This window comes from Saxophila tyrrhenica (genome assembly GCF_035928015.1).
Source record: "Saxophila tyrrhenica strain CCFEE 5935 chromosome Unknown scaffold_5, whole genome shotgun sequence".
In the NCBI taxonomy this organism is placed as follows: domain Eukaryota; kingdom Fungi; phylum Ascomycota; class Dothideomycetes; order Mycosphaerellales; family Extremaceae; genus Saxophila; species Saxophila tyrrhenica.
Window position 1 is genome coordinate 1,505,332 of NW_027041737.1, and position 25,589 is coordinate 1,530,920.

At 54.4% G+C, this 25,589-nt stretch overlaps 12 protein-coding genes across 12 annotated transcripts; 5 read left to right on the forward strand and 7 right to left on the reverse strand.

Moving 5' to 3' along the window:
• Nucleotides 1-716: 716 nt before the first annotated feature.
• LTR77_004005 (uncharacterized protein) lies at nt 717-2,403 on the reverse strand (the record flags this gene model as incomplete). Its single annotated transcript, XM_064801259.1, has 4 exons — nt 717-1,316; nt 1,370-1,787; nt 1,840-2,138; nt 2,191-2,403. 4 exons carry the CDS (start codon nt 2,401-2,403, stop codon nt 717-719), a joined length of 1,530 nt encoding a protein of 509 aa, XP_064661210.1.
• A 1,046-nt stretch (nt 2,404-3,449) lies between these two features.
• On the reverse strand, nt 3,450-4,038 carry LTR77_004006 (uncharacterized protein; the record flags this gene model as incomplete). The annotated part of the gene is made up of 2 exons (XM_064801260.1): nt 3,450-3,635; nt 3,700-4,038. The coding sequence occupies 2 exons, from the start codon at nt 4,036-4,038 to the stop codon at nt 3,450-3,452; spliced, it is 525 nt and encodes a 174-aa protein (XP_064661211.1).
• A 365-nt stretch (nt 4,039-4,403) lies between these two features.
• Nucleotides 4,404-7,649, forward strand: NAT10 (N-acetyltransferase 10; the record flags this gene model as incomplete). The annotated part of the gene is made up of 1 exon (XM_064801261.1): nt 4,404-7,649. One exon carries the CDS (start codon nt 4,404-4,406, stop codon nt 7,647-7,649), a length of 3,246 nt encoding a protein of 1,081 aa, XP_064661212.1.
• A 273-nt stretch (nt 7,650-7,922) lies between these two features.
• LTR77_004008 (uncharacterized protein) lies at nt 7,923-9,141 on the reverse strand (the record flags this gene model as incomplete). The annotated part of the gene is made up of 2 exons (XM_064801262.1): nt 7,923-8,023; nt 8,070-9,141. The coding sequence occupies 2 exons, from the start codon at nt 9,139-9,141 to the stop codon at nt 7,923-7,925; spliced, it is 1,173 nt and encodes a 390-aa protein (XP_064661213.1).
• A 255-nt stretch (nt 9,142-9,396) lies between these two features.
• Nucleotides 9,397-10,075, forward strand: CTR2 (copper transpport protein; the record flags this gene model as incomplete). The annotated part of the gene is made up of 4 exons (XM_064801263.1): nt 9,397-9,468; nt 9,523-9,721; nt 9,817-9,895; nt 9,958-10,075. The coding sequence occupies 4 exons, from the start codon at nt 9,397-9,399 to the stop codon at nt 10,073-10,075; spliced, it is 468 nt and encodes a 155-aa protein (XP_064661214.1).
• Nucleotides 10,076-10,110: 35 nt separating this feature from the next.
• Nucleotides 10,111-12,179, reverse strand: ORC3 (Origin recognition complex subunit 3; the record flags this gene model as incomplete). Its single annotated transcript, XM_064801264.1, has 2 exons — nt 10,111-11,976; nt 12,030-12,179. 2 exons carry the CDS (start codon nt 12,177-12,179, stop codon nt 10,111-10,113), a joined length of 2,016 nt encoding a protein of 671 aa, XP_064661215.1.
• A 504-nt stretch (nt 12,180-12,683) lies between these two features.
• Nucleotides 12,684-13,551, forward strand: LTR77_004011 (uncharacterized protein; the record flags this gene model as incomplete). The annotated part of the gene is made up of 2 exons (XM_064801265.1): nt 12,684-12,747; nt 12,797-13,551. The coding sequence occupies 2 exons, from the start codon at nt 12,684-12,686 to the stop codon at nt 13,549-13,551; spliced, it is 819 nt and encodes a 272-aa protein (XP_064661216.1).
• Nucleotides 13,552-13,895: 344 nt separating this feature from the next.
• LTR77_004012 (uncharacterized protein) lies at nt 13,896-16,323 on the reverse strand (the record flags this gene model as incomplete). Its single annotated transcript, XM_064801266.1, has 10 exons — nt 13,896-13,943; nt 14,023-14,157; nt 14,259-14,376; nt 14,455-14,857; nt 14,916-15,116; nt 15,181-15,258; nt 15,336-15,378; nt 15,434-15,814; nt 15,875-16,127; nt 16,178-16,323. The coding sequence occupies 10 exons, from the start codon at nt 16,321-16,323 to the stop codon at nt 13,896-13,898; spliced, it is 1,806 nt and encodes a 601-aa protein (XP_064661217.1).
• Nucleotides 16,324-17,166: 843 nt separating this feature from the next.
• LTR77_004013 (uncharacterized protein) lies at nt 17,167-18,477 on the reverse strand (the record flags this gene model as incomplete). Its single annotated transcript, XM_064801267.1, has 1 exon — nt 17,167-18,477. One exon carries the CDS (start codon nt 18,475-18,477, stop codon nt 17,167-17,169), a length of 1,311 nt encoding a protein of 436 aa, XP_064661218.1.
• Nucleotides 18,478-18,770: 293 nt separating this feature from the next.
• On the forward strand, nt 18,771-20,937 carry LTR77_004014 (uncharacterized protein; the record flags this gene model as incomplete). Its single annotated transcript, XM_064801268.1, has 2 exons — nt 18,771-19,004; nt 19,156-20,937. The coding sequence occupies 2 exons, from the start codon at nt 18,771-18,773 to the stop codon at nt 20,935-20,937; spliced, it is 2,016 nt and encodes a 671-aa protein (XP_064661219.1).
• Nucleotides 20,938-21,154: 217 nt separating this feature from the next.
• LTR77_004015 (uncharacterized protein) lies at nt 21,155-22,188 on the reverse strand (the record flags this gene model as incomplete). The annotated part of the gene is made up of 2 exons (XM_064801269.1): nt 21,155-22,119; nt 22,185-22,188. 2 exons carry the CDS (start codon nt 22,186-22,188, stop codon nt 21,155-21,157), a joined length of 969 nt encoding a protein of 322 aa, XP_064661220.1.
• Nucleotides 22,189-22,911: 723 nt separating this feature from the next.
• LTR77_004016 (uncharacterized protein) lies at nt 22,912-24,888 on the forward strand (the record flags this gene model as incomplete). The annotated part of the gene is made up of 7 exons (XM_064801270.1): nt 22,912-22,965; nt 23,024-23,131; nt 23,184-23,462; nt 23,525-23,610; nt 23,664-24,363; nt 24,425-24,660; nt 24,714-24,888. The coding sequence occupies 7 exons, from the start codon at nt 22,912-22,914 to the stop codon at nt 24,886-24,888; spliced, it is 1,638 nt and encodes a 545-aa protein (XP_064661221.1).
• Nucleotides 24,889-25,589: the final 701 nt, after the last annotated feature.

The window sequence follows — 25,589 nt, forward strand, 5'->3', positions numbered from 1 at the left end:
GCGCGTTTGGTGCGCCAGTATCTACAATCGCCCGGTAGCTGCCTGGAAATCTGAATTTGAGATGTTTATCATGCTCGTATCTGCCACCGCAAAGGGTCGAATCATCGCTGATGGAGATCTCGAGCCGCAGTATGAAGCGGCAAGGCGGCCTGACGGCCGAGCGTGAGGGTGTCTACCAACAGCGCGAGGGATATGCAGTCAGTATAGAGTTTCTCCACTTGGACTGAGGATGCCGCTCCAAATGCTACCGAGCCCAAAGTTGGGAACGCTTGATGCTACACATTCCACCGCGGCTCTTGCGTTCGAGGCCTCATCACGGTCCGACTGCACCGCCTCGCGCATCCAGTACTCGGCTGCTGGACAAAGGTTTCGTTTTCCGCCGAATCCTGCCGTTGAAGTCGCCGGAGGCCGCGCTGGCACATTCATGCCTAGCTCTGCATGGACTCGAGAGGCATGTGTGTCTTGTTCCTGGTTGTCTCTTGTTGCCACATACGATACCTTTGCACTCTCCAGAATCTCTGGTAGTACCGTGTACATCCTGCTGCAGGTGACGTCGGATACCCTACGTCGATGACAACGCCGGCAGGAAACGACCGCACGTTTAAGCTCCCTTGAATCTTGTCGTTCAATGTTCCCAATGAGTCAGGTCAATGACGAATAATATGATGCCCTCACGAAAGGCGTAAAGTCGTACGACCTGGGTCCATTACATGACACTACAGACTGAACCTGTAGCCCTCCGGAGCGCCCTCTAAAACCTCACCCTGCGCTATCCGCTGGTTCCTCTTTCTGTACGCGAAGATACAGACAAGCAGCGCGAAGATGTTGTATACACAAAACCCAATCGTGGTGTAAATGCCCGGAGCGTAGCCGGGCGCATCCTGCCCGCGAAAAATCAAGCTTCCGATGATACCACCGATGGCCCCGCAAGCGATCAACATGCCGCTGCTGATGGCTCGGTTTGCTGCGCCTAGGGTGTTGCTTTGGTTGAAGGCGAGGAGGGCTGGCACGGTGCTGTGGACGCCCATTGTTAGGAAGAAGATTCCGGTGTAGCGGACGCCAGCTGTTGAGATGAGGGTTAGCTCTTGGACGGCACCGTGACAAAGATAGATTGCTGCGCTATACTCACGGCTGAACCCAGCATTCTCACGCATGATGATAAGCCCGATGATCATAAGCGTGATCGTGAAGAGGCACGTTGTCGCACGACGCTGAAAACGATCGGAGATCGTCGACGTGATCATCAGCAAACCGAGCGCAGCGAAGAACGGAAAGCCTGATCGCAGAGAGGCTTGGAGACCATCGTATCCAAGACCCTGTTCGAGAATGGTCAGCCTTGCCACGAAGCAAGAGGATAGATATGGCTTACCGCAATGATTGTAGGAGCGAAGAAAGCAGTCGCATTTGCCGTTCCGACGTTGAAGCAGTAGACTGATCCTTGAAGCCAGAAGAGCCAGTCGGTGCTGACGTTTCTGAAAGTTCTCAGTGTCACCTTCTCCTGCTCAGCATGGCCGTGGTCACGATGAAGCTTCTCGAAGAGATGTTCGCGGTGAGCTGGTTTGAGCCAACTTGCTTTTTCTGGGAAGGAGGGCAAGAAGAGCGGTGCGACGGCTCCTAGCAGCATGGTAGCGCCACCCTCGATCGAGAAGATCCACCTCCATCCGCTCATGCCGTGAACGCCGTCCAGCTGCCCGAGACCAAAAGAGAGGATACCTGCGAAACCGGATGAGATCAAGCCGACGCCGTAGGCCGCTGCTATGCGCTTGTGCAGCTCGGGCTTGGTGTACCTGCGAACAATCAGACCTCTGGGGTAACTGAATAGGATGTATTCGCACTCACCAGCAAGCAATGACAAACGTGACGCCGGGCAGGACACCTCCTTCAAAGGCACCGAGCATGAATCGCAGAAAGGCCACGACCTGCCAGTTGTGCGTGAAGCCCATGCCGCAGAGTATGGCGCCCCAGCCGAACATCAAGAAAGCGAGCCACAAGCGCGGGGAGACCTTTGTTAGGATCCAGTTGGATGGGACATCGGTCAGGGCGTATGAGGGAAAGAACAGCAAGAGGATGATCGAATATCGGGTTGCGTCGCCCAGATTGAGGTCCTCTTCCATGCCCAGGACTTTCGCGGAGCCGATCTGAGATGTGTCAGTCGAGACGCAGTTGTACAGGGCAGCGAGCGAATCTCACATTGATGCGGTCCAGAATGCTCACGGCGTAGATGACTCCAAGCATGGGCAACACGCGAACATCTTGAAGGATGCCAAACCGCCGAATCTGAGCTCGTGTGAGTTCCGTTCTCTCGGTCTTCAAGTCTTCGTCGTGGAGGTTTTCGGTGTGCAGGACTTCGGCATCGTGCTTGCCCGACGGGTTGATGTTCTCATCCGGTATCGTACCCTCCATTGGCGTTGAGTACACCTCTGAGCAAGGCGATGGTCTGATAGACTTGTCGAGGAAGAATGGAGTGGGTGCGGCGCTAGAGTAAGGTTTGAGAAAGGCTCGCTCGGTAAAGACCTAAGTAATCTCGCTTCTCCTGGTTCTGGGGTCCCCAGATGAAATATATCTCCACAGTCTCCAACGCGTGCATCCCACGCGAGGATCACTGTGAGATCTGCCGTGCTTGGCATAGAATCAGGTTCTGGGCTTCCCCTCATCTTGTCGTTCTTGGCTGCATGGTATGCTGAGTCGCGAGCGCGAGGTCCCGTTCAAAGCTGGATCGTGGCAGTTTCCGTGTTCATGCTTCGCGACCGCCTCGTTGGCCGAAATGGTAGGCGAGCCTAGTGAGAGATCCAAGACTTCCCCGGAGATCAGATTCCGGCTGGCGCGAATGTGCGGTTGCAGTAGCGGTTGAAATGTCAACTACCCTTACCTCCGTAGCCTCCGTGAGCTCCTTCATCCTGCCAGAGAGTGTATTGGTGGCATAGATCAAGCCTGTAGAGGATTCGTGGCTGGACGAATGAGATGGCATCACTGTCGCTGACGGCAGAGGCCGCAAATCCGATCAGATGCATAGGCCATTGTGTGCAAATCCTCTTTGTAGTCTTCCACACAGTTGCCGAAGCACCTCACGTAAATGGTCAGCCCACTGTGCGCGGTACCACCACAGAGACCTAGACCGGTTGACGTGTCTCGTCTGGGCCAGAACGGAGCATCCCCGGCAGGCCCTGTAGCAGCGCTACCGACATCAACATGATAAGCAGCAGGCGTGTGCGTTGTAGAGGTCAAGTGCTATCGTGAGTGGTGAGCAGGACTTACATCAATCACCATTCTTTTGCACCATGCCTGGAGCACGAGGCCAGCTCGAGACAGTAAGCGTCATCGTACCAGGAAGCCATGAGAGCTTCCGAAGCCCGAAACCAGTTCATACCAGGGTATCATATCTGTTCTACCAGGCCGACTACGCCAAACACCTCGCTAAACGGCAGATAGAAGGGGGCAGTGTGGACATATCAATCTCGGCCGTAAGAGATCTTGCCTCTCTTCATGGTCTTCCCATCCTCGTCATCGTCCTTGTCGGCAGCCCTCTTCTTCTTGTTGCCGGTCTTGTTGGTATCTCTGGTCGACATGCCGCCAGCGAGGGAGGCCGTAGGCGTTGGTGCATGCGAGGTCGGGTTTGAATCAGAGCCGTCCTGCGCCTGCACCACTCTTAGCATCTCGTCGTGACAGTAGTACTCGTCAATGCGATATGAGGTGGTTCACCTTCATCCAGCTGACCGAGCTTCTGCTGAAGACGCGGTCGTCGTCTCTCACGCGCCCCCTCCGCCTGTCGTCTGCCGCACCCCGTCCGCCGACCTGTACGCCCTTGACCCAGCCATCGAAGCCACGCACTATGTTGCCCGAACCTGCGGTGTCTTCCAAGTAGCTGCCTTCCGCCTTGAAAATCTGCTCTTCAACTGCCGCGATCTGCTCGTCGAGCTTGCGCTTCTTCTCGATGGTTTGACGGAGCGTCGCGCGCAGAGACTCGTAGTATGGCCGGCCAGGCTGGTCGGCGGCGTTGTTGGATTGATTTGCTGAGCCGGGTGGGACGTTTTCTGCCATTGTGCTGGCAGGGAGTGCTGGTCGGTATTCTGTTGAAAGATGACAGCGCGTTGGCGTCGTGATCAGTGAGGCTCTTGTGGAGAGCGCCGCCAGCGCGGAAGCGACGGCCGCTGCCGAGCGGGACTAGCCTAGCATATCGCGGGGAAAGCTTATTCCAGAACAGACCTCGAAACTTTTCACATGCGACAGCTTCGCACATCTACCCAACATCGCTAAGAGCACCACCAAACTTACGACAATTAGAGCACCGGTCGAGGTAGTATACTCATCCGTCAAGCCGTTTTACACAGGATGTCGAGCGTACGCCGTCATACGACGAACCGACCTTGACATCTTGAGTACACCTGCGTCTTGTACCAGTCAAGATGCCGAAGAAGGCGATTGATGCGCGCATACCAGCGCTGATCCGCAACGGCACCAACTCCAAGCACCGCACCTTCTTCGTCGTCGTGGGCGACCGGCAGAAGGATGTCATTGTCAATCTCTACCACATCCTGCTTAACCTCGACATCAAGCTCAACAAGTCGGTGTTGTGGGCGTACAAGAACAAGCTCCTCGGCTTCTCGTCGCATCGCAAGAAGCGAGAGAAGAAGATCAAGAAAGAGATCAAGCGAGGCATTCGGGACGCCGACGTCGAGGACCCTTTCGAACTGTTCGTGAGCACGCAGAACATTCGATATGTTTACTACAAAGAGACGGAGAAGATCCTGGGCAACACATACGGCATGTGCATATTGCAAGATTTCGAAGCGGTGACACCAAATCTTCTGGCGAGGACAGTGGAAACTGTCGAGGGCGGTGGGCTAGTTCTGCTTTTGCTCAAAGGCATGAACAGCTTGAAGCAGCTCTACACCATGAGCATGGACGTCCACTCGAGGTACCGGACGGAAGCACATGGTGATGTTGTTGCGCGATTCAACGAACGATTCATTTTGAGCCTGGGAAGCTGTGGAAACTGCTTAGTGGTGGACGATGAGATGAACGTGCTCCCTATATCTGGTGGCAAGAACGTGATTGAGAAGAGCTTGACGAACGGCGAGGAGGACGGCAGAGAGGTTGCAAGACGGGAATTGGAAGACGTCAAAGAGAGCTTCGCCGATACACAACCCATTGGACCACTCGTACAGCTGGCGCGGACCACTGACCAGGCCAAAGCACTTCTTACATTCGTTGAAGCGATCAAAGAAAAGACGCTATCCAGCACGGTGGCACTGACGGCTGCTCGTGGACGAGGCAAGTCGGCTGCCCTGGGAGTGGCGATCGCTGCCGCTATCGCATACGGTTACAGCAACATCTTCATTACGTCACCTTCACCTGAGAATTTGAAGACTCTGTTCGAGTTCGTGTTCAAAGGCTTCGACGCCTTGGGATATCTCGACCACAGTGACTACACCATCATCCAATCCACCAACCCCGACTTCAATAAAGCCATCGTGCGAGTCAACGTGCATAGGCAGCATCGCCAGACAATACAGTACATTCAGCCTCAGGATGCATACACACTGGGCCAGGCCGAATTGCTGGTGATCGATGAAGCCGCAGCGATTCCATTGCCTTTGGTGCGGAAGCTCATGGGACCGTATCTTGTGTTCATGGCGAGTACGATCAATGGATACGAGGGCACCGGGCGATCGCTCTCTCTAAAACTCGTGCAGCAACTTCGAGAGCAGTCGAGAGGGCTGTCAAAACTCAAGGGAGACGAAAAGGTCACAGATCGCACTGCGAGCAAACACAGCGATGGCGCAAACGTGGGCACGTCGTCCCGCTCGTTGCGCGAGATTACCCTGTCAGATCCAATTCGATACGCCCAGGGAGACCCAGTCGAGTCATGGCTCAACCGACTTCTGTGCCTTGATGCAACTCTCCCTCGATCCATGAGCGTTCACGGCACACCACACCCCTCCGAGTGCCAGCTCCTGCAGGTCAACCGAGATACCCTCTTCTCCTTCCACCCAGTCAGCGAGAAGTTCTTGCAATCGATGATGGCTCTATATGTCGCATCCCACTACAAGAACTCCCCAAACGACCTCCAACTCATGTCTGACGCCCCTGCTCATCAGCTCTTCGTGCTCGTGCCTCCGGTCAAAGAGGACACAAATCGATTACCGGACATTCTCTGCGTACTACAAGTTGCGCTTGAAGGACAAATATCTCGCGAGAGCGTACTAAACTCGCTCTCGCGCGGTCAGCGGGCGGGGGGCGACTTGATACCATGGCTGGTCAGCCAGCAATTTCAGGACTCCGAGTTTGCTGGCTTGAGCGGTGCTAGGGTTGTCAGAATTGCTACAAACCCGGATCATGCCGGAATGGGCTATGGATCACGAGCACTCCAGCTTCTTACAGAGTTCTACGAGGGCAAGCATGTCAGCTTGGACGAAGGCGCTGAGAGCCAAGCAGATGTGCATGAGGCAGAGATGACTCGTGTGACAGACGCTGAGATCGAACAAAACAGCCTACTCACGGACAACGTGAAGGTGAGAGATATCCATGCTATGCCGCCACTGTTTGCGCGTCTATCCGAACGAAGACCGGCAGCGCTAGATTACCTGGGTGTCAGCTACGGTCTCACACAGCCGTTGCACAAATTCTGGAAGCGAGGAGGTTTCGTACCGGTGTACATGAGACAGACAGCCAACGAACTGACTGGGGAGCATACGTGTGTGATGCTCCGGACACTGGACAACGAAGCCGGGACGAGCGATCCAGCATGGCTTGGAGCATACGCTAAAGACTTCCATCGACGCTTCCTCAGCTTGCTGTCGTATCAGTTCAGACAATTCGGCTCGGTGCAAGCTCTTGCCATCGACGAGTCGGCACACATGGGCGTCAACCTGCTCACAGCTGCAGAGCAGGCAACGCCACTGAAGTCAAAAGCAGAGCTGGATGCTCTCTTCAGCCCTTGGGACCTCAAGCGTCTCGACTCCTACGCCGACAACATGCTAGACTGGCATGTTATACTGGATCTCATGCCCCACATTGCCTCGTTGTTTTTCACTGGCCGGATACGCAACGAGAATGGCATCAGACTCTCTGGGGTGCAGCAGGCGCTGCTTTGCGCAGTAGGGCTTCAAAGAAAGGGGCTGGAAGACGTGGAGAGGGAACTCGGACTGCAGATCGGCCAGGTCATGGCCATGTTTGTCAAGGTCGTGAGGAAGGTCGCCACGCACTTCCGTTCGATACAGTCGGGTGCTATACAGGAAGGAATGCCCGCGGTACCTCAAGCCATGAACGGCGGCGCAGACGAAGACGGCGTCAACGGCGGAGCGAACGTGGACATGGAGACCATCGGTGCCGACCTCAACGCCGAACTCGCAGATGCCGGCGCCGAGTTCGAGCGAGATGAGGAAGAGAGGGCACGGATACGAGGCATGATCGATACGCTGCCGCTCGAAAAGTATGCCGCGGCCAACGGCGCTGCCGGGTGGCAAGATGCCGAACGCCAGGTAAGAGACGCCGAGAAGAAAGGGCGGAAGAGTGCGACTGTGAGCGTGAAGTCGCAGAGAAAAGAGGAGGGCGACAAGGGGAAGCGGAAGGCGGGAGAAGCGCTTGCAGAGGTCGAGCGGGAGGCAGAAAAGCTGGGTGGGAAGAAGAAGATGAAGAAGGGCTGGTGAAGTGTACATTAGATGTCCAATACCCACGCCACCTGTCTGCATCCCACGCCGCATCAATGCTCTGTCACGAGATTTCCAACCTCTGTACCTTGTCCATCCATCTCGCCGCTTGTGCCCATTCTACGATGCAGTTCGGGTTGCCTTCACGTTTCTTCGGTCCTGACCTCTCCTCTCTTCCGCCTCAACGTGGCTCAGGTGCGAACCCGGCTGTGGTATGATCGTTGCTGAATCGCGGAGGAGACTCAAGTGGCAGCGACCGATGCGATTAGCGGGCTATTGGGGACCCGTATCAAGTGTCTCGTCTTGATCCGAGTGCGTAGTATGTTTCCAGTCTCCAATTCTTTCAGAACTCTCACCCTTTATCGTTCCCATCTCTGCGTCGACATATTGCCGCCACCACGGATATATCATCCAGCTTACCGCCCTCGATCGCCAGCCCCTCGTCCACCCCACGTTCCATGAACGGACTTGCGGCGAAGGGATCTTCGGCAATCTTCCGCGCAGCTAACACAATCTCCTGCGCGACATGACGCATGCCCTCATCCAGCTTGCCCTTATCTCCATCCCGCCATGCTTTGAGCGTGTCCACAGCCGTGTCGGCGATCTCCTCTTCCCAGAGGTTGTCCGTCACGCCGTCGGACATGGCCAGGACGATGTCGTCTTCCTGGATCTCGATCTTGGAGAGCACGGCGTTGACCAGAGGCTCGTCTGGTGAGTTCGTGCCGAGCTGTCGTGGGCAGTCGAAGTAATGCCATTGCTCTTCTGTGCCGAAGATGATCTCGCTCCTGTGCTCTGCATCTGGCGCTGTCGCGCGGACGACTAGGCACTTTGAGTCGCCCAGCTGCGTGATCAAGGCAATTGGCTTCGCATCTCCGTCCTCCGTGTAATGAAGCAGCGCCGAGCAAGCCGTCGTCGTCCCCAACCACTCGTTCGGCTCACTAAGCGCCTCTTTCGTATGGTTGTACGCCTCGTCCAGGTATTTCACCGGATCTGGCTCGCTCTTCCCTCCGCCATACTCATCGCCCTCCGCTGCTATTGCCCAGAAATGCATAATCAGTCGACTCCAGAGCGGCGCGCATCCCCTCTCCTTCTGTCCCCATGCGCCGACCCCATCATTTACCCCGACCAAGCTCGGGCTTGCTAGTAACGCATCGTCCCCATTCGTGACGCCTCGGATCATCTGTCCATTGACTTTGGGCCGGCGATCCTGGGCGCGGTTGTGCGTAGACAGCGGATCTGAGAAGGAGCCGCTCGGCGGGGAGAAGAAAGGCGGAGGGAAGGGTCGAGTAGGTCGTTTGGCCCAGCCTGCCCAGCCAGCTTCGAAGTAGAAGGGGCTGGTGCTGCGGACGTCGGGTGCATCGCTGGGGACTGGGGTGGTGAGCCCGATCTGCGGGTCGCGGGAGCGGTTGTCGTCGTGGCGCGTCCGGGTCTGGAGGAGGATGGGCAGGCGGCGGAGCGGGAGAGTGCGAGGGGTCAGGCGGAGGGCGAGCATGCTGCTCGAGGGAGCGGCCGGTCCAGGGGGAAGAGACGCATTCCCTGGCGGTCCGGGTCGCTTGTAGGAGAATGATGTAGGTCGTGTGGTGTTAGATAGCGGGTGAGGTAGACGACTTGGCGCTTCGAGCTGAGGTTGAGGTGGCAGCTCTCAAGGCGACGACTTCTCATCTCGACTGCACATCGACACATCGTACGAACAGATCTGGCTAACGATTGTTTCGAAATCTAATCAACGTTCTGACATCAAACGACGATGGCCCACACCCACCACGATCACGGCGGCATGGATATGCCTGGCGACGATTCGCCAATGTGCAGTATGAATGTATGCCCTCCCAACACCCTGCTATGTACCCTATTCTGTTCTGATATCCTACAGATGCTCTTCACCTGGTCAACCGAAAATCTCTGCATCGTCTTCCCCCAATGGCGAGTCACCGGCACCTGGTCCCTCATCACCTCCCTCATCGCCGTGGTGGTGTTGACAGCCGGCTACGAAGCCTTGCGCGCCATGTCACGGGGATACGAAGAGCGGCAGGCTCGAATGATGTCTGCGCGAGAGCAGAGAGTAGGCGGAAGTAAGTACCCACAGTCCTGATGTGCCCTTGATGTCGACCTGATTGGTGACAAGCACCTCTTGAGACGGAACGAAGCTCACTCCTCGCGCTCGCAGGGGGCTCGCAGGAGAAGCAAGGGAAGTTGGTCAAGGCGACGTTTTATGGTGTGCAGGTGTTTTATTCCATGTTCATCATGTGAGTCTTCTGATCTAATGGACCCTACCGCTACAATTTGCCTTTATACTGATTCGAGTCAGGCTCTTGTTCATGACGTACAACGGGTGGATCATGCTTGCAGTTGGTTTTGGAGCTTTCCTTGGGTACCTCGCATTTGGCGGCGGAAGCAGTTCTAGTAAAAGCTCTGCTTGTCACTAAATCATCAGGGCTTCCCAAAGCTCAAGCATGCTTCATCAAAGTCCTCTCCAAGCGACCTTGGCAACATGATCAGCCCTCTTCCTCGTCCCTTTGACAAACCCAAGGCTTCGCAACTCAGCCAGCGCCCGTTGGAACAAGGCCGTGTTCTCCTCCTCCGACCTGCCATCCTCAGCTGTAACAGCCAGGAATGCCTGCCTGAGATCGTTGACATTGATGAGACTGCCGGATTCCAAGTAGAGCTGGTACAGCACAGCTGTTGTCGGTTGTGAAGACGCCAGCATCATCTCCTTGCCACGGCTCGCAGCATCTGGGCCGCAGCAATCGCAGTCAAGATAATCGTGCGGCGTTGCCAGCGCCCTTTCGATGGCTTGCCGTGGTCTGGGAGTGAAGGTATCGCGGTATGGCGATCGCAAGTCGTACACCACCAGCTCGTGGAATAAGCATGTCTTCGGATCGACCAGTGCCTCCCCGAAGTACCGCTCCAGCAGATCGCTCAGACGGCGAAGCAACTTTGTATACGATTCGTCTCGTTTCGACAATGTGGCCTTCTGTTTGCTCAGCTCGACCTTCTGCGCAACGACCGTTGTACGAAGCGTCGAGTTTTTGACCGATTCCTCGCTTCGCAGTTGGACATTTTCGCCCGCTGCGCTGGCTGACAGACGGATCAACTCTTTTCCCAATGTCTCTGCCTGAGAGCGGAAGGTCGCTGGGATGCTGGAGATGTTGAATGCTTGCAGCACTTGCCCAATGATGTGCTGCTGCGATTTTCTGACGGAGAGGAGCATCGAGCGGATGAAGCTGGAGTCTTGTGTTAAGCGGCCAGCCATTGCGAGTTTGTACGCTTTGCTGAAAGGCATAGTAGGGGTGACTGGGTAGCTGTGCAGGATGTCCTGGATGTGCTGCAGCAGTTTCATGGCGGGAAGCATCGAGTTGAGACGGTCCCGAAGATCGCGAATGCTGTCTGCGGCCAGGTTGAACAGTTTTTCGTCTGAGTCGAGAAGTTCGCGAACACGCGAGGCTTGGTTGTCATCGAGGATGCCCCTGCAATGCTGGCGGAAAGAGTCGACGTTGCGCAATGCTTCGAAGTGGTCAGGTGGGATGTTTGCAAACTTGATACTGGGTATCAGGAGGATGGAGAGGGCGTTGGCGGAGTAATGAGACATGTACGTGTACTGGATCGCATGAGTAAAGCTGTCGATGCTCTGGATATAGTCGCTCTGCCGCTCAAGAATGAGGCCGATCAGGTCAGATCCTGGCCATATGGTCGGGTGATCGGCAACGACAGCTTCCAGTGCGTGCTCAAGCTGGATGGCGGAAGCTGCGACGTCGAACATCTGGCCTTTGAGGCATCTGACGGCTGATCGCGAGAGCCGCTGCTGCAGAGATTCGGCAGACGTGGCCACGCTGAGCAAAAGGACGACCGGGATGCGGTCGCACCAGTAGCCTAGCAGTTCGACCAGTTCCGAGAGCAGGTCGCTGTCGAATCCCTCCGTGTCACCCACAGCAATGGCAACTTGCTCAAGTTGACGTTCTGACACGTAGTCAGCCAGAAGTTGCAAGTCGTAGTTCAACAGCTTTGCGCCCTTCTTCCGCGTCGTGACTTCGTCGTCCTCATCATCATCATCCGGGCTCTCCTGACGGGAAGTGGCTTTCTGAATGATCGCTTTCAACAGCGCTTTGAGGTTCGGTCCAGTACTCGCAGAGATGGACAGGAATACCCTGCACTTTTGAGCATTCTGGTCTCGAGACAGCTGTTCCGTAACAGCGGTGGAGGATGACGCTTCCGGGCCCGTGGACAAGATGGCGGTTGGGATGGCGCTGGACTGTGGGCTCTGCGCCGCTTCGTCCAGGAAGGCGGTGAGGCTGCGGACAGCGTATGCATTCAAGTCACTCAGTTTAGCCTATGGCCATGATTAGTGAACCGCCATGTGTCTGTCACATGTGATCACCGTACATCAATCTGGGCCTTCTGCGCTCGCCATGCAGCCTGGTACGCTTCACGCCGGAGCTTCCACGATGCCTGCAAGCCTTGGGGCTCGATTTGACGTCGTTTCGCCGGTCCCTGGCCTTCAGGTTCGTATACGTAGCATTTCTCATACTCCATTGTTCAAGTGGTGAGTAGATGTACCTGCTTGTAGATTGTTGAACGCGCTGAAAACGCGAATTACTCGCGAACCTCGGAAAGCTGAGGCCACTGGTTTAGGGCTCCGAGACACCTTCCCTCTTCACATGGACTTCTTCCTTGAGCCGCACCACGACACATGCACCAAAGATGGACTAAATAGATTCGGAAGTTTGTACGCAGCAGGAGCTGAAGTCACCACTCCTTAGTAAGCGGTATGCAGCGTAGTCAAAATGGCCCCTCGACGAATTGGAGTCTGGCCCGGCGACAGCGTAAACGCCGATGCTAAAGGCGAGGTCACGGGAGACTATGCCTATGCTACCTAGGTGTCAACAGCAGGCCTACCCTCCTTCGCCGAATACGACCCATGGCACCATCTGCCGACGACGGGCAAGGTACAAAAGCTGCAGGCTCCTCCTGTAAGGAGACAGTTCTGGTAGCCACTTCCACTCGATCACTATCTGAGTAAGATAGAAGTCGGCAGCCATGCATTTCGACCCTTCGAAAGACGTCCCAAGCCTCGACGGCAAGGTGATACTGATAACGGGCGGTAGGTTGTCTTTCAGCACAAGCGGGCGACTCTGATTGATCTTCATCAGGCAACGCAGGCATCGGTGCAGCAGCGGTCCATGGGCTCGCCGGGCACAACCCAGCTCGCATCTTCCTTTGCTCACGCAATGTCTCTAATGCCCGACCTGTAGTTGATGCTGCAGTCAAGGCACACCCGAAAGCACAGATCGATATCCTCCAGCTGGACCTTGCCTCCGTGGAAAGCGTGCGGCAGTGCGCAGAAGCGGTCAATGAAAAGACCGATCGCCTAGATCTCCTACTCTTGAATGCAGGCATCGCGGGTGTTGCATCGAACAAATCCAAGGAAGGCTATGAGATCCATATTGGTGTCAACCATCTTGGCCACGCTCTTCTGACTCAGCTTTTGCTGCCGAAGCTTCTCCATACCACAACGCTAGGAGACTCCGATGTCCGCGTTGTTGTTACCACATCTCTCATGGCACACAGATCTGCCCCGTCGAAGGGCATCGTGCTCTCAGAAGCCTTCAACGCTGACGCCTTCGACTCTGCTTCGCAGCGCTACGGCCACTCTAAGCTTGCCAACATACTCTTCGCTCGCAAGCTGGCTCAACTCTATCCGAGCATCACCGCCGTCTCGCAACACCCTGGGATCGTGCAGACAGATGGCTATGCCAAAGCAGACGGCGTCAAGGTACCGCACTTTGTCATCGCGCCGTTCCTGTGGTTGAGCGGCGTCAAGCCCGAGAAGGGCGCCCACAATACGCTTTGGTGCGCGAGCGGCGAAAGTGCAGAAGGGCGTGCTAGAGAGTGGGGAATATTATGAGCCTGTCGGCAAGCACACTACTCGCAGCGCTTATGCCACTGACCAGCACATGGCGGACGAACTGTGGGAATGGACAACGAAAGAGCTTGCGAAGCATGGTGGTCCGGGTTGGCCATCTTGACCCTGACGTGGTCTGATACAAGCATTTAGCGTCTCTCAATGAATGTACGTGCAACGAACTGAACGAGCTACCCAAAACTTCAGAAATCATGTACATCTCTCCCTCTTAGTCTTTCTCGTCGCACCGTGACATTTGAGAAATCTCAATCTCCAATGCGCTCTCCTTTGCCAACTGCGGTCGCTGGAGGATAGCGAACGACTACACATCATCGCCGCTTCCATCTCTATCCCTTCTGGTATGGGCACGAACCTGCCTGAGGATCGATCTTGAACTTCGTCGTGAGCAGTACGTTAGCCGGTGTTCGAGTGTCGTCGACTCCAAGCCGTCTCGCAGGCCGAACTGTGACTTACCCATAACCCATCATGATTTTGTTCGCTACCGGTCGAGCAGCCACCCAGCTCTGTGCTCAAAGCTGAGTTGCAGGTATCGTAGGTGATTGTGACTTCGTCGGTGGAGTCGCCTTCCGTTTGGATCTCCCACCAGATCTAGGAACAGGGTCAGCGAGAGTCTCATGTGTGTGACAGACGGTAGCAGGTTGTTGATCCGCTGTATTGGGCAATTTGCTGGGCTTGAAGAATGAACCTACATGGTTGACGCCGCCGCCTTCGATTCCCCACTCAGTGCAGTCCCACCAGAAGTCGTTCAGACCAAGAATGGTTCCATCCGCTGCCTGGCATCTTGTGGAAATGTCGTTTTTCACTTCCCTGTCAAAAGTGTCAGCATTTGTCTGGAGACGCAAACGCTGCTCAAGATATGTCGACTAGGAAAGAGACCGTACGTACTGGGTGTCGGTCTCACTGCCGTCTCCATGCAGATCACTCCAGCTGAGACCGCCAGAATAGCAGCCAGTGTCATCGCGGTCAGATGGGAACGCAGGCTCCGTGGGCTCGGTTTCTGGCCCTTCTGGTTCTGTGGGTGCAGGCGCTGGAGAGTCGTTGAAGTCCGCGTCGGGCCAGCAGATGTACCAGTCATGATCGCCTTCTTCGTCCACTGCAGCTGACGTTAGCCCGTAGAACAAATAGGACAGAGAGATTCGCTCACAGCAGATGTCGGCATCTTGACAAGCAAGGTTGTAGAAGCACTGCGGGATATTACCGTCGGTGGCGAGATTTCCAAGATCCACCTCTCCATTGCCGTTAATGTGGCAGTCGCAGAGATTACCAAAGTACCCGAAGATATCCATGCCTGTGACAAAGGATTAGAATGAGTCCAAGTTCAATCAGCATCTGGAAAGTATGCTCACCGTAATTCTCCTCTACCGCCTTGACGACTTCCTCAGGAGCGGGCAACCACTTTCCGGTCCAGTTGTCCTCGTATGTCAGGCGCATGCAGCGTCCGCCGTCGAGATCAAGCCAGTGTGCGCCATAGTTTGCACCGCAGCTCTCAGCGTCTTCGTAGTTTTTGTCCGCAAGCACCTGATAACCAAATTGTTGAAGAGCAATGTCTGCGTAATAAGATGGAGGGTTAATATTTGGAACCACTCTTGTGGGAGAGATGAACAGACTGACCAACAAGCTTTTTGTTCAACATCTCGTAACCTTTAGAGAAGTACTGGTTGACGAGATCTCCTTGCAACAGGAACTTGCCTGAGCCATGGAGATTAGCGCGAGGTCCATGAAGTATGCTCAGGTCTCGAATGGCACGTTGCCATCGGGATACATACCATCTGCCATAAACCTTGCCACAGAGGTCGAGTAGTCTCCGGACTGGAAGATAATGTCAGTCTCAGCGGACTTCGGTCAACCCTGACTATGGACCGACCTGGTCAGGAAGCGAGTCATAGTCACCTCCACCACCAACAGCGAGCTTCAAGATACCATCGAGCATCCTCCTTTGCGATTCGAAGACCTCCTTGAGAGCTGAGTCCATAGCCTTCGAGGGATCGATCGCCGGCTGCTGATTCACACCGGTTGTTGCAAACGCCGCTCCGAACATTGTTGCCGACGTCTTGAGAGCGTTCACAATCGGGCCGCTGCCGTATCCGATCATACCTCCAGCCATGCCGAAAGCGGCTGCAACGTAGCGCAGAATCTTGTCGTCGCTGGCGAAGTCGATCTTGAAGTCACTGGCAATGCCGCTGACGGAGAGCGAGCTGTCGATGATTGAGTCTTGCAGATTCTCGTGTGCCCGTTCGAACGCAGCCTGGCATCTGAGTATTAGCAAAGCTTGATACGTACTCGGAGTGGTAAGGTCAAGACATACATGCATCTTCTGCACTGCGTTGAGTATCCAGAAGTCGGTGCCACGATCGTCCGCAGCCATGACTCCGCAGGTGTCTAAATCCAAGCCGCTCATGCACGGCTGGTCACGACTGCCGCAGCCAAAAGAACCAGGGTCGCCGGAGCCGGGGAAAGACTCGGATGCCAGGGTGTTCACCCAGTTGGCTGCGCCTTGATCTCCAATGTACTGATCGAGCCGGGCGCCGACACCGAAATCGTTCCATTTGGCAGCAGCGCTGAAGGAAATGTTAGCAATGGAGCGTGCACTGGGTCGAGACGATGATACCCTTCCGGCCTTGAAAGGTCGGCGTTGGTGCACAAGTCGCTCGACTCTTGTCTTCGGAAGACGGAATGTACAGGTGAAGACATCGGAAAAGCCGATGAGAAAGAAGCCAATCCAACGATGACTCCAACCGCCATAGAGGAAGCCATCGTAAAGCGAATGAATATGTAAGGACAACGAAGCTGCGAAGGAGCTGCTAGTATCGTAGGCTCTTCGTCTCGACAATGGATGCGTGTGAAAAAGACTCACTGGCTGGTGTCGAGAACTTGCATGGCTTTATACTAGGACCCACCATTCTACTGTTGCGCTTCCTGAGATTGCAGGAGCCTCTCTGCTCTCTGTCCCCCACTCCAATGCGGTAGAAAGAACGAGATTGAAGTGTTGGCCCAGCATTGCCAAGTGAGAAGGAGGTCCATCCTGACAACGCTATGAGAGGGTACATGTTGTAGCGGAAGTGAATGCGAGAGCGATATGGTGATCACCGTGGAAAGCCAAGAGGCAGCGCACGACATCTCCTTGCCTGAGTGACTGTGGGCATAGAGGTGCAAGCAACCCTTCTCACGAGGGATATTGCTCTCGAGGAGAGGCATTCAAGAGTGTTCATGGCATTTCGTCTGGTAAGGTGTTTGGCCAGCCTTGGGGGTGCGCTCGCAGCGCTTGTGCGGTGAAAACCATGAAGCGGTAGTCGGTCAGCGCCAAGTGATGAAGAAGAGGAGGCTACACATGTGGAGCTTCGGTGTCTGATTGTGGCCGATGGATAACTATCTTCAGCATAAGCAGTGCGATACAGCCACAGGGTAGACAAGGAGGGAGTGGCCAACCACTTGTTGCAACGGCCAGATGATCTTCTGATCATCAAAGCGAGGAAGCATAACCTAGCTATCTTCTCCCAGTGAGTCGGAACCTGGTGATGCACAACCAATTTTCGTGCGAGCATCGCAGATATACCACCGTTGGCTACAATTGAAATCAGCCTAACGACTTCAAGTCTACTACCCTACCACCACTTCTGTGACTGATCGGACAAATATTGACACCATCAACTGAATCTCGCACTCCGTGATGATGAATGGTGGTGCAAATAGGACAGCATCCACCAGAGGAGAGCACAGATAAACGGCCAACCCATTCTTCATGCACGCTTTGGCGACTTTGGCGGCAATCGGATCGTCTGGTGTGGACTGAAACTCAACAGCCTGGAACATGCCACTTCCTCTAACCTCCTTCAGCCCTGGGACAGCAGAAGCGAGCTCCTTTGTCAACAATTCTCCGTTTCGCTGGACGTTCTGTAGTAAATGCTGCTCCTCGATGTACTTTTGAGTAGCGAGAGCAGCCGCACAGCCGATCGAATGACCCTGGTATGTGTGTCCGGTGACGAACGGGTGCTCGCCATGCGCATTTTCAATAGCATTGTGCACACTTGGAGACACCAGCACGGCGGAAATGGGCTGGTAGCCTGCACCAAGGCCTTTCCCAATAGTTTGGATGTCAGGTGAAGAGCCTCCAATGGCCTGCCAGGCATGCGTTCTACCCAATCGACCCATACCGCACATGACCTCGTCCAGGATAAGCAAGGCGCCATGTTTGTGGCAGAGATTTCGCAGCCTTCGAAGGTATTGTGAGGTCGCAGGGACAGCACCCAACGTCGCACCCGAAGCAGTCTCGACCATGACCGCGGCGACAGTGTTCGGACCGAGAGAAGCGAACATTTCGTCGAATTCGTCGATCATGCGTTGGCAGTAGCCGTCTGCAGACTCGTCAGGCCGGCCATCACGCGAGTAGAAAAAGGGCGAGACATGGTGGAAAACAGGCGATAGCATAGGCGCGAATGGCTCTCTGCGTGACGGATTCCAGCCGGCCGCCATTGCGCCCAAAGTGTTGCCATGGTACGAGTGACGTCGCGAGATGATGTTGACACGGTTGGGCTTGCCGTTCGCAATGTGGTATTGACGAGCGACTTTGAGTGCCGACTCTACCGCCTCCGAGCCGGAACTAACGAACATGCATTTCTTGAACGCATCCTCGCCGCCCGAGGCTACTAGCAGTGCCGCAAGCTCTTCGGCCGGACCGCTGGTGAAGAAGGAGGTGTGGGCGAAGGCCATCTGCCTGGCTTGCTGGACGATGGCATCGATTACAGCAGGGTGACCGTGTCCCAGGCAGGATACTGCTGCTCCGCTGCTGCCGTCGAGGGTCTTGGATCCATCTTTGGCGGTAATGTAAATGCCATCGCCCGAGCTGGCCGCTGGGTATTTGTGCACCGGATTGCGATGGAAGATGGAAGACGGTGGCTCAAGAGGAGACATGATGATACAGCTGTCTCTCACCGTGCATCCCTATCTCGACTGGTGGCCGTCCTCTTGCACCAAGTAGGCACATTGTTATGTGAGCGACGAGAGGGGTCTACAGCATTGTGCGAGTATCCATCTCGCCCCTTGACAGCAGCGAGATATTAGGTTGCCGAGTTCGCTTCTTCCCCGCCGAGCATTTCCGGCCAGAGCGCTCGGCCAAGTGTGTTCGCTGACAAGTCGTCCCCAACTTCGCTCTGTGGAAATACCCACCCCATCTAGCCATTCCTCGCTCTATGGATCACGACAACATGTACTCCCAACCCTCGGGCACGTGGGCCGGCGGGGACCCCCATCTCGAGATCGATCAATGGCTCCTCGGCTCCAGCCTCGATCCTACCTCAGAGCAATGGCTGCAAGGCCTTGTTGAGGACGTACCCAATCAATCCTGGTCCCCGTTCGCCCCATACAATGACCTTTCGACTGCATTGGATGCTCGCGAGTCACCTCCGCCGCCAAAGCGACGTCGCGGCCGGTTGTACAAGGTAGAAGGCCAATCCATCAGCCCCGCTGCCTTTCTCAACTGGCTGATATGCATGCACTAGGGCTGTCAGACATGCCGCGAACGTAAGATCAAGGTGAGATAGCAGCCGGGTTGTCTGTCCATTGGTGCAGCTGTTGCTAATATGCACCCAGTGCGATGGCCGTCGACCAGTTTGCGCCAACTGCGAGCGTTCTCGTCGACACACCTGTCACGGCTTCAATCGGACCGGGTCTCCCGCCAGTGCACGTGACTACTTCAATGTCGAAGCCCGTGTACCCAACACCGGGTCAAAGGCGAGAGTCACGGCAGCACCGGCGTCTGTCCAACGGGATTACGGAAGGTTGTTCTATGTCACCACGCCGCCTGCTGCCTATGACGGGAACCATGTCGCAGGAATGACCGAGGAGGACCGTGGCAGTGACAGCGTTAATCACCCGAGAAAATCAATCAATGAGCAGACCACTGGCTACATCGGAGAAGACGACCCCGGGCTTTTGCGGCACTACCAAAGCGTGGTCAGCCCTTTTCTGATGCCAACCATCGATCCTTCACGCAATCCGTATCTTCAGATCTATCTCCCGCTGGCTACTCATCATCGGCCGTCACGTTTCACTGCTGCACTTCACCATGCTCTTCTCTGCGTGGCCGGCTCCCACATGCAGCAAATTGAGAACACTCGCGCCCACCTCCGTCGAGACACAGAAGCTCACGGAAAGGAGGCAGAGAAGTTAATTCTGGAGGCAACAGGCCACCTTGCCAGACAGTCGGATGACAACAAATACACCCTTCTAGCTGCGGCTCTATCGATGCTTCAAGCCGATGTGTTCGGCGGCGAGACTCTGCGTTGTGACGCTCATCTGGATCTCGCGAGGAATACCGCGGAGCGGGCTGGCGGACCGGAGTTCTGGCAATCGAGCGCCACAGCCAGGACACTCTACCAGATGTTCAAGTGTTACGTGGTCATTGCGACCACTGCGAAGGTAGCGAACCGACATCTCGGTGTCACGGCAAACATCGCAGCGCTTCCGTTCCAGGCATCGAATCCTATCGTCAGCGAGGGACAACACGAAGCAGAGGAGCGAGACTACGACCAAACGGTCACGTTTCCATCCACCGCAGAATACAACTTGGACATTTCTTTCGGTATTAGCTTGAGGACGATCTCCCACCTCCACCGCGCTCTGCAAATCGAGCGACAACTTGTAAACGAAGATGTGAGTGAGCGAGAATTGGATCTTTTACCGACGTCCATAGACGCGCTGAGATCCGAGCTGTTTGCTGTCGAAAGGGATAAGGCGGCTTTTGCTTCGAAAGGTGACGATTCGAGCGCATCTTCGTTCAGCGGCGCTACTCCCGAAGCCCGAATGGGTGGTTCTCCCATCAACGGTGTTCAGGCTTCCCTGCCACCCGTCATTCGGGATGAGCTCGCCGAGAACCACCAGTGGGCTTTCCACTACGCGGTGATTGTCTTCTTCGGCCGCATTCTCGCAAGAAGTGGTCTGGACAACCTTTCTGGCCCAGAGCATCGACATGGCGAATTGAGGGGTGACCTGGACCAAAGCCATGAGTTACCAGCGCCGGGCGCCACATATCAGACGTTGGTGGGAAGGGTTTTCGACCATTTGGAGAACATCGATGCGCTGACCAAAGGGTCGAGCGTGCAGCCTGCCAATACTCTCTGGCCAGTCTTTATTGCTGCAGCGGAGGCTTTCGACGTTCAGCTGCGCCGAAGGGCGCTTATCCTATTCAACAGAGCTTCGAAGAGAGGTATTGGAAACATTGCTCGTGCGAAAGAGTTGGCAATGGAAGTTTGGCGACGAGTCGACCGGCAGACGGATGCAGATGGGTCGCTGTGTGGTGTCACCAGCGGCCTTGGTCCCGTAGATTGGAGGTCGGTGATGAAGGAGATGGGGTGCTCTATCATGCTCACCTGAACAACGTTGAAGTACATTGAACTCGAATTGATGACTTGAAGCCGCTGCGAACACGCTATCTCTAGTCCGGCGCTCATCTGTGTCCGACCAACCATCTACCCTTCTCTGCATTCTTATCTCGTAAAAGAATCCTGCTTGTACGCCATTTATTCAAGCCTCCTGCAGTAGCCTGCTATCCTGCGCTTCCTACCTCAGCATACGCATGAAGGTGAATCAGTCACTCAGCAGCCTCTGCGACAGCAGAGTCCTGTCTGAGATCATCATCTCCAAGAACCTCCGACAAGTGTTTCTGTAGAGCATCATTCCACAAAGGCTGGTTCTTGTAAGCCGAAAGCTTCTCGTCGTAGCTCCTTGTACTCGTCCTCAGCGCCTCGGCGACCGCCCTGTCCTTTGTAACTTCTGTGATGGGCGTGACATATGTTCTGATCGAAAACAGAAGAGCGCCACTCTCCGGTAAGCGCTGCAGCACTTGTCGTTCGACCCGGAGATGAAGGTCCTCAAGCTTTAGGAGGGGAGCATCATGCTCGTTGGAGAGGTTGTGGTGCGAGTGCCGGCGAAACAAATCGTCGGAATCGTCGATGGCGTAGTTGAACCTTGAGGTAAGGTTGCCGCTCTTCATGCGAAGAAAGAAGCGGTCCATTGACTTGGAGAGGGCTTGCTCGTAGTGTGGGACTTTGCCTGCATGGATCTGCCATAACGATAGGCCAACACGCTCCTCGATCTTCCAGCCCGCTGTCAATTGATTGTCAGCAGAGTCGCTCAAATACAGGTGTGGCTCGCAGATTCTCTTACCTGGAAAGCAGACGCAGCCGCCTTTCAACGCCGTGACCCCCGTCGTCGGATCATTCTCCAAGATGAAGAAATCATCCGTCGCCAGTAATCCCATCACCTCCAAAGGATGGTATTTCTCCCAATTTGTAGAACTAGGCTTCAAATCCCACATGTCGCCAGTCACGAGGTTCTTGATGGAGTGACCATTGGGCTTGACAAACATTGATGGGTACCGCTGGGTCAAGACGTCCACAAGGAGTAGCAGTGCTTCATGTGCTGGACCTTTGCACTCCGGCGAAGCGCATGTCACTTCATCCCGGTGAGTGTGGATTAATGACTTTTTGATCTGGTACTTCTGGAGATAGCTTTTGTCGATCTCGATCCATCGTTCTAAGTCAGTCTTCTGCAGACCTGTTTGTGGAGAGGTTTGCCGTCAGTGACAGTTTGGAGGGCGATGTAGGAGTATCGATGCTCACCCATCGTAACGTGGTGGGGTCCATTCTTCCACGGTCTGTATGGAATCTCGCCTTTGCTGTTCCACACAAAGTCAGACGCTGTCGGCTGAATAGACACTGCCAGCACGTCAACCATTGATGCTCATGGGTAGGAAACCTACGGTCAGACACCCACCAAATGGCTGATACTGTCGTACTCTCGTCGGTTGTTTGCGGACGAAGACCGCAACAACAACAAGCAGCGTAAAGACAGCAAAAGCGAGAAGAACGACAGCAGAAAGGGCAGCCATAGCGACTGAACGCGCGAACAGAAGCAGTATACTGTCACTGTACCCTTTCAATCACTCTTAGGTCGTATCATGTAGCCTTTGGCCATATACACTGCGAGGCTGGTCCGTCTTGCCACAGCTGGCGAACTGGCGGTTACCTTGGCAATCCAAGGGAAGTCTCGCTCGGTCCACACTGTCTGTACGGCCATTATCGCGGTCAATGTTCCAGACTGTGGTGTCAAGCGACTTTGTTCGGGGCGAGAAGTTACTTTGCTCGGCGCGAGAAGCTGCACCATGCAGAGCGAACGACGACCAGCATTCGTCTTGCGGTGCCAACTCTTCGGCGGGTCACATGTGAACGAGTCTCCCCTGCTTAAGTGCTGCCTCCTGTGCGATTGTTGATGCTATTCCTACAGTGACTGGAAAGCGATAGCATTGCAAGACTGGACGAGTTGTATCTCTCGCGGTTGTTAGTCATCATGTCCGCCGTTCTCGGAGCGTTTCGGCTGCCAGCGTTGGCAACGGAGAAGTTTGTACGGGCACCCTCACTTCATACCTTGATATTCTATTATTACTGACACAACGCTTCAGACGACATATGAGCCGGCCTCGCAGGACAGGACAGAGCTTTCGAAGGCTGTAGACCAGCTCAAGAACGCACCAGCCCGCGACATCCGCCCCGTCGTTAACGGAGAACCCGTACGTTGGGAAGCTGGCCGTTCAGTAGTCGAAAGCTCACGTCGTTCGTTAGGTACCCAGCGACCACTCGTTCGACCAGCTCTCGCCGTTCAACCAGCAGCATGTATTGGCGCGAGTTCAAGGAGCGTCGGCCACTACTGTGCAGGAGGCCATCAAGGGCGCTCTCGCTGCCAAAGCAGAATGGCTTGCAATGCCCCTTCACCAGCGCGCAGCCGTCTTCTACAGGGCAGCGTATCTCTTCCAAAATGACTACAAGTATCAGATGATGGCAGCGACCATGCTTGGACAAGGCAAGAATGCCTACCAAGCCGATATCGACTGCATTGCAGAGGTGCGTCCCGTGGCGCTCCCGCCAAACGAAACATCGAGAGAAGACTGCTGACAATCTTCTAGTCAATTGATTTCTTGAGGACTTTTCCCACGCTCGCCGAACGGATGTATCAAGAGCAGCCTCCGTTCAACGCCCCTGGAGTGTGGAAGTTTGTCAGCCCCGTCATCACGAATGATGCAGGCTTGCTAATAGTGACCGCAGTCGCTCTGAAGTTCGCCCTCTGGATGGTTTCGTCTACGCCATTTGCCCCTTCAACTTTACTGCTCTTGCGGTCAATCTGGTCCTCGCTCCATTGATCGTTGGTAACGTAGTCGTATGGAAGCCGAGCCCTGGAGCCGTGCTTTCGTCGTGGTTGTTCAACGAGATCATGATCGAAGCTGGGATGCCTCCAGGCGTGATGCAGTTCATCCCTGGAGACGCCGAAGCCATCACCAAGGTCGTCCTTGCCAACAAGCATCTTAGTGCTGTCCATTTTACAGGCAGCACCGATGTCTTCCAGAAGATATATGCGTCTGTCGGCTCAAATATCACCTCTTACGTCTCCTACCCTCGCATGATCGGCGAGACATCGGGCAAGAACTTCCACCTCATCCACAAGTCGGCAAACATTCGAAATGCGGCACTGAAGACAATCAGAGCTTCATTTGAGTACCAGGGACAAAAGTGCAGCGCTTGCTCGCGAGCCTACGTTCCAAGATCCTGCGCCGATGAGTTTTTCGAAACCCTGGCAGCAGAAACCAAGCAGTTGACGATGGGTGACAACTTCACCGACTTCTGCGGTCCCGTCATCAGCAAGGCTGCGTACCAGCGAGTGTCTGGTTTCATCTCTCGAGCGATCAAGGATGAGACCGTAGAGATCATCGCTGGTGGAGAATGCGACGACTCTATGGGGCTGTACATTGTATGTCATACGCTGCGCCTTCAAGCAAGAGTCACAAGTGGTTGCTAACCAATTCATGTAGCGACCGACAGTTCTCAAGGTGAAGGACGCAAGCTCGCCATTCCTGAGTGAAGAGATCTTCGGTCCAGTTCTGGCTGTGCATGTGTATGAGGACGAAAGCTTTGGGCCAGAGCTTTACAAAACCATCGACGAATGCTCGCCTTTTGCGCTAACTGGAGCGATTTTTGCGAAAGATCGGAGGGTCGTAGCGGATGCGATAGAGCATCTTCGCTTCAGTGCCGGCAACTTCTACATCAAGTGAGTCCTTCTAAAGACTGCAGCACCAACTAGTAGAGGCTAACTTCATCCAGTGATCAATGCACTGGCGCAATGCCGGGCCATCAGCCCTTTGGCGGCTCTCGCGCCAGTGGCACGAACGACAAAGCGGGCACTTTCACACTGTTGCAGCGTTTCGTATCAGCGCGAACCATCAAGGAGAACTTTGGCACAATCGATACCGTGTTGTATCCGTCAAACCTAGAATGATGCTATATGTTGTACTGTTGGCATGAGATGGCGTTTGGGAGATACACATACCCTTGGTGGTCGTATCTAGATAGCTTTTCGTTATAAAGATAAAAGGGTAAGCGAGGGATAGTATAGCAAGCGGAAGTTACGGGTGGGATTTGGGCCTAGGGTTAGGATTTCAAAGTCGCTTTAATTCTATAAATAGGACGCTAAACGATAGCGTATAATGCACTAAGTTACGTATAAGAATCTTAAGCTTATATAATACTCGTAGCGTTATAAATACGTCGTAGAAGTCGTCGCTATCTAGAGGTTAGTACTAAGCCAAATTGTTACGCTAACCTAGATACTCTAGTAGGATATTATATTACTCTACTTAGGACTCTCTATAGATTAAGTTACAAGTCTATATATATTTAGTTATATAGGTATATCCTACTCGAGTATATCCTACTAAGATAGGGTATCCTAACTAAGATACTTTAATAGGATACTATAATACGCCCTATTTAGAGCCCTTTAGAGAATTAATTATAGGTTCTATTAATAACACTACTCGGTATTTTTAAGGAGTACTAAAACCTTTTTTTTCGCTAAATCGATAGAGAAAGTTAAACTATTAATCTCTTATTAAGAAACCTACCTAACCTAGATGCTCTAGTGGAACGTTATAACATTCCACTTAGAGCCCTCTATAGTATCTATTATACCTCTACGTA